We start from the raw sequence: 8,783 nt of genomic DNA on the forward strand, positions 1-8,783 counted from the left end.
TCTTTCTCTCTCTCTCTCTCTCATCTCTCTGTTCCCTCCCTCTGTCTCTCTGCCCTTCTCCTTTGGTTTCTGTCCCCCTGCCCCACCAACAGCTAGGCAGAGGACAGTCTTCTCCCCTCTCTCCCCTTCCCTCGCGGTAGACAGTCATGTCCGAGAAGAGGCCGACGCAGTGGGGGTTGACTCCACACGCAGCAGGTGCAGTGTCTCCACCTCCGGAGTTCCCCCAGGCAGGCCCCACCCTGGCAGAACTGCTGAACCCCTAGGTACAGCATGCACCCCCACTGCAGCAGGGTACCCCACCTCGCTGCCCGATTTCTCCCCAAACAGGCTTTTCTCCCAGAGGCCCTGGTGGTACCTACAAAGCTGCCAGTGTGGCCCCACCGAAACTTACAGATTCATCCATACAGTCCCCTGGGACTGCACACCGTGGCAGAACCCAAGCGCTAGGGGCCTCCGCCCGACAGCCCGACTGAAGGGGCGGGAGACACAGTCCACCCAGCTCCGCCCAGGGCAGCCCCCACGGGAGCTGCCAGCTGCGCATCTACACAGCTCAAGCCAACAGAAGCCTGAACGCCCTGGCTGCCCACGTCTGCCAGCTCAGCTGAACCCATCGTGACCTGCACAGCTCACATGCCGTCAGCTGATTGTTGTACATGGCTTCCAAGCACCCAGGACATGAACGGACACGGCCTGCAGAGCCACCCACACGCTTCCAACACATCTCCAGGAGACTCGGCCACCACGCAACGCGTGACTACACAGTCGCTCTCAGCAACGCCCTGGGTGACCGCCTCGTCCTCACCTGGCCCCAGGTGATTCACAAAATCACGGCGTCCTGTCCAATGCTGCTTAGACAAGACTCAGCCTGCCTCACCACCTGGCCCTTCCCTGCATGGACTCAGGAAACACACACAATGGCAGGACCAAAACTATCTCCACACACTTGTCCTGAAGACTGCACAGGGTATGGCACACCTCAACGCAAGCTGAACCAGCGAAGCCCCCTGCTCATAGCTGTCCCTGGACACTAGGGGTCCATGGTCCCGCCAGAAGGCTCAGGGTTTCCCCAGTGATGACCAACCTAGCCTAGTTCTTCCTAAATCCAGCCCCCCATTCCTCTGGCCTTGCCCTGCACCCCTCCCTCCCTCCCTCTTTCCCTCCTTTCTTCCTTCCGTCCCTCCAAACACGTGCGAGGTCCTTCACGCCTCCACTGTCCTCACACTTCGGTGACCAGGTGTTTGCCCGGGGGCACCCAGAGTGGCGGGGGCAGTTCAGGCATCTCCCCATCCATCAGCCCCCCGTTGGCCTTGCCCTCCAGCGCGCCACAGGGCTGCGTATCCACGTGGCTGTACATGCCCGCCTCTTCGCCCTCCGTCTCCCGGTGGTAAAAGTAGCTGAAGTTGGAGACGATGACGGGCACGGGCAGAGAGATGGTGAGGACCCCGGCAATGGCACACAGAGAGCCCACTATCTTGCCCCCCACAGTGACGGGCACCATATCTCCATAGCCAACCGTGGTCATGGTGACCACTGCCCACCAGAAGGACTCGGGGATGCTGGTGAAGTGGGTGTCCACCCGGTCAGCTTCAGCGAAGTAGACGGCGCTGGAGAAAAGGACCACGCCGATGAACAGGAAGAAGATGAGGAGGCCCAGCTCACGCATGGAGGCCCGCAGCGTCTGCCCCAGGATCTGCAGGCCCTTGGAGTGGCGGGACAGCTTGAAGATACGAAAGACACGCACCAGCCGGATGACCCGCAAGATGGCCAGGGACATGGCCGGCTGGCCCACTCCCCGCTGCCGGGCCAGCTCGGTTCCCAGGGCCACGAAGTAGGGCAGGATGGCCACAAAATCGATGAGGTTCATGACGTTCTTGAAGAAGACGGCCTTGCTGGGGCAAGCCAACAGGCGAACGAGCAACTCGAAAGAGAACCAGCAGATGCACAGCGTCTCCACCAAGAAGAAGGGGTCTTGGAAGGGCAGGCGGGGTGCAGGGGCAGGCCCAGCGCTAGTGCCGTTGAGCCGAGCGGAGAGCTGCAGGAAGACAGGAGGGCAAAGGCGGTTGGGAGAGCTGGTGCGACCCCAAGTGCGGCTCCAGACTCCAGCCACCTCTGCACACCCGGTCACTGGACCCCAGGCCTGGGGGACCAGGCTGCGAGGACACTCCCGTCCTTCCCTGCTGGGGACCCCAGAAAGTGACGCTTGGGGAGGGTCCCTCCGGAAGCCCCAGGCCCAGCCTGGAGGGGGCGGGTCCCTGTGTGGCCTGCCTTTCCTCACCCTCCCCAAGTTGGGCCCCCTTAATGTCCCCTCCTACCCCTAACAGCCTAACTTTTTAGGGGACTGGTTCCCTTCCGCACAGCCCCCAGTTCTCTCAGTCTGCCAGTCTTCAGGTCTCGGTGCAGACCCCTCTGCGGGGAGGGCCACAGACCTTGGGGTGCACAGCCTTCCCCAGCTGCACCCCTTCCGCTCTCTGATCCAAGGGGGTCCCCTGGCCTACTAGCACCAGCTTCCCCAGGTGAGAACCCCGCCTTCCGATGCTCGCCCCAGGTCCCGCCCCCAGGCAGCCATTGGTGGCGCAGGTGCCTGTCCCGGGGTTGCCTCTCCTTCCCATTGGCCAGGCTGGTCCCCGCCCCGCCTCTCCTGGCGCCCCGCTCCAGCTCCGCCGGACCCCGCCCCTCACCGGGCCGGCGGCGGCGGCGGCGGCCACGGCCGCGAGTCCAGGGTCGTCGCGCTCGTCGCGGAAATCGGGCAGCGTCTCGAGACAGAAGACGACGATGGAGACCAGGATGACGAGTACCGAGACGACGGCCAGGACGCGCGCGGCCTGTGAGCTCTCGGGAAACTCGAAGAGCAGCCAGAGCTGGCGCGCGAAGGCGCGGCGGGGCAGCGGCCGCTCGGGCGGCACCGGGCAGCCCTCGTCCTCGCGCAGACGCGCCAGCGCCGCCGCGCCCAGCCCGTAGAAGGCCACCTCCTCCAGGAAGACGTCCAGGGGCACGTGCGCCGGCCGCCGCAGCCGCCCGCCCGATTGATAGTAGTAGAGCACGGCGTCGAAGCTCGGCCGGTGCCGGTCGAAGAAGTACTCGCCGCGAGTGCCGTCGTAGAAGCGGCTGCGGCGCGCCGGGTCCCCCAGCAGCGTGTCCGGGAAGCGGCCGAGCGTGCGCGCCCGCGTCTCAAAGCGCAGCCCGGCCACGTTGAGCACCACCCGCTCGCAGCAGCCGCACGGCGGCTCCATGGCGCGCCGGACAGCCGCCGACCGACGTGTGGCCCCGACGCCCGGCCCGCCGCCGCCGCCACCGCCGGCGCTCCAGCCCGGTGTCCGGTGTCCGCGCGCGCGTAAAAATAGCCCGGCCGGCGTTCGGGCCAGGCCGCGGGGGGAAGGGGGATGCGGTGACCCCGCGGGCGCCCGGGCGCCCTCTGCCGGGCCGGGCTCCCTGCCCTCCCTCGGGGGTCTCTGGCTCACCCCTCTCCCCAACTCTTTCCAGCTTTTGGGGGGTCGCGCGTCTCTGCCTCCCCCCCTCAGTCCCCTTGCTTTGTTGTTTTGGGGGTCTCCGGATCGGGTTTCTGTCCTGCTCCCCACCTCGCCGCCCTGCTTTGTCTCTGCATCTCCTGTTTCCAGGGCTGGTTTTGCGGTGCGGGGGTCTCCAGGCCTCTTGCTCACCTTTCTAGCAGTCCTCACTGCCAATCACCCTGATTGTGTCCAGGGCGCGCTCCCCTCTCTCCGCTGGGCCTCCGTCCCTGCCTGCATGGTGGGGCACCTGGGCTGGGGCCTGGCTGAGGGGTTCCCAGGGGTGAAGGTTGTGTGTGGCAGCCTTGACTCTCTGACAGGTGAGTGCCTCTGGGTGGACGCGCTCGCCTGGACCCAGGGGTCGCAGCCGCAGACCGCTGAACCGGGGTTGGGGTGACGCCCTATCTCTTCCTGGGTTGGGGTCTGGCCCTGGGCGGGGTCTCCAGTTGGATTCTCTTGGGCTGAGATCAACATGGTCTAGATGGGGCGTCAAGAAGGAGAGGGGCTGTCGGGAAGGGGGTAAGACGCTTTGGGGTCACAAACAGGAGCCCAAGGGCAGACAGGCGCTGGCCTTCCACCCCCAGTGTCCAATAACACTGGGTAAAAATAGCCATTGCGTGGGCTTCGGAGGCGGTGGTGTAGGGGACTGGTCACCCCGGACTCCAGGGAAGGGGGCCTGGGCGCCCTCTGCTGGGAGTGGGGAGAGGGGCAGAAGGGCGGTCGCCCCGCGCTCCATTCCCATTTCCCCACACACCCACCGTCCTGGGCTACACTTTTGCGCGTGGAATCTTGGGTTTCCATGTCCGGAATAGGACAGAATTTTCCGTCCCAGCTCCAGGGCTCTCACTCAGCTGCGCCCCATCCTTGGCACCCCCGCACCTCTTACAGCGCAGGAGTCCTGGGTGGCATCTCCTTGCCCCTTCTCGCTCTAACAGACCCCCGCGGCCCTCCTGTGCCTGCATGTCGGTACCGGTCTTCCCGGAGCCTCCCTGCCACCTCCTGACCATTCTCCTTTCCTGGTTCTTCTCAGGTGAAGCTCTCCAGAACTCTTCTGCCCATTCCGCCATCGGTCGCTCCTAGGCTGCAGACCACCTGGGTGCGGCCGCGGGGCTTTCTCTCTGCTCATTCCCAACCGTCCCTCAACCCTGGCCACCTACTTTCCTTGTTTCCAAAATAATTGTGTGTGTGTGTGTGTGTGTGTGTGTGTGTGTGCGCGCGCGCTGCGCTTCATGGAAGAGTTGTAAAGGTAGACCAGAAGGACAGATCTCAGATCCATGGGGTCACTCCCTGAATGCAGCACAGCCAAGGTTGGGGAACTCCACCCACATCTCCTGGGGCAGGCACCCGACCTTTCAAGCCCTCCCTGCCTCCGGGGTGGGCCTTTGCCGGAAGCGGGGTTCAGGAGCTGGAGTTCGGGCGTGCCTCCTTCAACAGCTTTCCTTCCCTGCCTTCCTGGGTCTCTGGCTCTCCCAGCTCCACTCTCCTTTGCCGTCTTCTCCCGTCTGGGCCCAGATGTTGGGGGCCTGGGACTCATAGCCAGGATGCCCGCCCTGCCCTAACTTCTCTCGTTTCCTAGGTAACCCCATTTGGCTGCATGACTTCACGTCCCACCTCTGTGTCAGCAATTCCTAAAAATGCGCTTCCAGCCCCCAACTCGGTTCTGTGAAAGGTCAGATGCAGGTTCAGCTCCCGTCTACACAGCTCAGCTGGAGAAGTCCTAGGGCTCAAATTAACCTCCTCCCCACCAATCCTGCCCTTCTCCGATGCTCTGCTCCCCAAACCAGCAGCTCCATTCATTGGCCAGTTGTTCAATGCACAAATGGAGGAATGAGAAATGTTATGAAGGGAAGCTCAGCATCGTTTAAACATTTTTTTCCAACTGGCTATTTTCAAATACTTCTTTTAAAAGATTTATTTATTTTATAAATAAATAAAAGCATTTAAAAGATTTGTTTATATTATTGGAAAGGCAGAAATACAGAGAGGAGAAGAAGATCCTCCATCCAATGATTCACTCCTCAAGTGGCCACAACGGCCAGAGCTGAGTTGATGCAAAGCCAGAACCACGAGCTTCTTCTGGGTCTCCAACGCAGGTGCAGGGTCCCAAGGCTTTGGGCTGTCCTCCATTGCTTTCCCAGGATGGAACTGGATGGGAAGTGGAGCTGTCGGGATTAGAACTGGCATCCATATGGGATCTCAGTGCATACAAAGCAAGGACTTTTAGCTGCTAGGCCCTCAAATACTTTCAGACTTACAGAAAAGTTACAAAATAGTACAAAAGAAGTTACAAAATGGTACAGACTTCACAGAGAAACATGCTTCAAAGAGTTTGAGGAGAGGCAGCTGTTTGATACAGGGTTAAAATGCTACCTGCCGGTAAGGGAGATGCAGCAAGATGGCTCAGTTGGCTAAGCCTTGCCTTTTAAGTGCTGGGATCCCCACATGGATGCTGGTTTGTATCCCAGCTTCTCCACTTCACATCCAGCTCCCTGCTTCTGGCTTGGGAAAGTAGTGGAGAATGGCCCAAAGCCTTGGGACCCACATGGGAGGAGACCCAGAAAAAGCTCCTGGCTCCTGGCTTTAGATCAACTCAGTTCCAGCCAGTGTGGCCATTTGGGGAGTGAATCAGTGGAAGCAAGATCTTTTTTTCTTTCTCTCCGTAAAAGCTGGCCTTTCCAATAAAATGAGTAAATCTTAAAATGTTGCCTCGGGCCCAGTGGCGTGGCCTAGCAGCTAACATCCTTGCCTTGTATGTACCACGATCCCATATGGGCTCCTGTTCTAATCCCGGCACCTCCGCTTCCCATCCAGCTCCCTGCTTGTGGCCTGGGAAAGCAGTCGAAGATGGCCCAAAGCTTTGGGACCCTGCACCCATGTGGGAGACCTGGAAGAAGTTCTTGGATCCTGGCTTCGGATAGGCATAGCATCTGCCGTTGCGCTCACTTGGGGAGTGAATCATTGGACTGAAGATCTTGGTCTCTGTCTCTGCTCGTCTCTGTATATCTGATTTTCCAATAAATAAATAAATCTTTAAAAAACATAAATAAATAAATAAAATGTTGCCTGGGACACCTGCATCCCAAGGGAATGCCTGGGTTCATGGTTCACTTCCCACTCCAGCTTCCGGCCCAACCAGTCCTGGCATCAGGGAGTTGGTGCATGGAAGAGCTCTCTGATTTTTGTTTGTTGTTTTTGGAAGATTTATTTGTTTGTTTCAAAAATTTCCATACTAAGCATTTAGGAATGAGTGTGAGTACTGTGGTGCAGCGGGTTAAGCTACCACTTGGGATGCCCGTATCCCAAATCAGAAATTCTAGTTTGTGTTAGTGTTAGGGTGCTCTGCTTCAGACCCAGTTTCCAGCTAACGCATCTTACGACAAGCACCTGATGGCTAAACGTGTACCCTGGGCTACGAAATCTTATGTTTCGGTTTCCTTCTCAATGCTGGGTGGTCTTCCACAATGCAAAGCAGCCGGAGCAGATCCTTTCCACACAGCACGCTTGCAGCCCTTATTTGTGCGTAGCAAGGACTGTCGTCCAGCTGCACTCCAGGAACACTGAGGAATTTCTTGTTCAAGAAGAGGTCCCCGTCGATGACATACTTGTAGCAAGTAGCCAGGGGCTGAATGTCTGTAATATTTCACCATTTTCTGAAAGGTCCCGATTGCTCCTTGCCTGTCCAGTCGTTCGCCGGGGCAGCAGCTCTTTCTTTCTCGGCCACCTCGCGGCCAGCACCTGAGCCACCTGCCGACAGGGTCCATCTTCCAGGAACTGGGCGGTGAGGAGGTAGAGCTGGGATCGCAGCCCCACGAGGCTTTCCTCTCACAAGACATGTTTATGGGTCACTTCAGGGCCGCCTCCGGGACACCCCGCCTCGAGGAGAGGCAGGGATGGCGGCGCCGCTTGCACTGTGGCTGTCAGTATGAGTTCACAAGCCAAGCCTCGGCTCCACCATTCAAGCAATGGTGGCAGAGGAGGACCAGAAGATTCGTTCTTTGTTATTGCAAAGTGAGATATACAGAGAGCAGGAGAGACAGAGAAGATCTTCTGTCTGATGATTCACTCCCTAAGTGACCACGAAGACTGGAGCTCAGTCACGCAAATGCCAGGAAACTGGAGCCTCTTGAGGGTGCAGGGTCCCAAGGCTTTGGGCCGTCCTCCACTGCTTTCTCAGGCAACAGGGAGCTGGATGGGAAGTGGTGCTGCTGGGATTAGAACTGGGGTCCATATGGGATCCCTGAGCGTGCCAGGCAAGGACCTTAGCTGCTAGGCTATGGCACCAGGCCCAAAAAATCTTTTGAGAGGATCTGGTGTAGTGGTATACAGGGTTATATCACTGTCTGAGGAACCGGCATCCCGTGTGAGGGCCAGGTTTGAGTCCCAGCCGCTCCACTTCTAATTCAATTCCCTGTTGATGTGTCTGGGAGAGCAGCAGAAGACAACCCAAGTGCTTGTCCCCTGCCACCTATGTAAGAGATATGAATGGAGTCCTAGGCTCTAGAATTCAGCCTTGCCCAGCCAATGAACCAATATCTCTCTCTACCCACTTCCTGTTGCTCTGCCTTCCAAGAAGACGCTGTAAAGCGTCCAGAGATGAGTGGTTAAAGAAACTGTGATACATCTACTCAATGGGATATTATTCAGCTATTAAGAAGAATTCCCTGTGGCCTGGGAAACCAGGCCAGGACGGCCCAAAGCCTTGGTACCCTGCTCCCGCGTGGGAGACCTAGAGGAAGTTCCTGGCTCCTGGCTTCAGATTGGCACAGCTCTGGCCATTGGGGTCACTTGGGGAGTGAACCATCGGATAGAAGATCTTCCTCTCTGTCTCTCTTCCTCTCTGTATATCTGACTTTCACATAAAAATAAATAATTCTTTTTTTTAAAAAAAGAATTTAATTATTCACAACTAGGTGGTCCTAACGAGAGATCATTATGCTCAGTGAAATGAGTCAGTCACAAAAGATCAAATACCATAGGTTCTCTTCTATAAGGAAACCAGCATGGTCGTCAGGCAGGAGTCCCAGGCCACAGCTTCCCGCTGACTGCCTGTCCACTCTGCCCCAGTCCAGGGCGTGAGCACCTGCTGGTGACCCCTGCAGATTTCCCTTCCATCTGACTCTGCTTCGAGTCCATCTGCGTTTGTATAACAGCTTCGCCATCTCAGCCTCTCTATCCTCATTTTCATTTCATTTAAGATGGCCACTTTCAGAAATTGCATTTTTTTTCCATTTAAATTCCATTACTGGCTCTGTCAGTATGATGTAAGGTCAGAAGGAGCAG

General features: G+C 58.0%; 1 protein-coding gene across 1 annotated transcript; it reads right to left on the reverse strand.

Moving 5' to 3' along the window:
• Nucleotides 1–1,187: 1,187 nt before the first annotated feature.
• On the reverse strand, nt 1,188–3,254 carry KCNA7 (potassium voltage-gated channel subfamily A member 7). Its single transcript, XM_040978308.1, has 2 exons — nt 2,679–3,254; nt 1,188–2,032 (listed from the first exon to the last, which is right to left on the reverse strand). Exons 1-2 carry the CDS (start codon nt 3,228–3,230, stop codon nt 1,217–1,219), a joined length of 1,368 nt encoding a protein of 455 aa, XP_040834242.1. The 5' UTR covers nt 3,231–3,254; the 3' UTR covers nt 1,188–1,216.
• Nucleotides 3,255–8,783: the final 5,529 nt, after the last annotated feature.

This window comes from Ochotona curzoniae, unplaced genomic scaffold (assembly GCF_017591425.1).
Source record: "Ochotona curzoniae isolate NIBS_2020 unplaced genomic scaffold, NIBS_Ocur_1.0 contig_2861, whole genome shotgun sequence".
NCBI classification, from domain to species: domain Eukaryota; kingdom Metazoa; phylum Chordata; class Mammalia; order Lagomorpha; family Ochotonidae; genus Ochotona; species Ochotona curzoniae.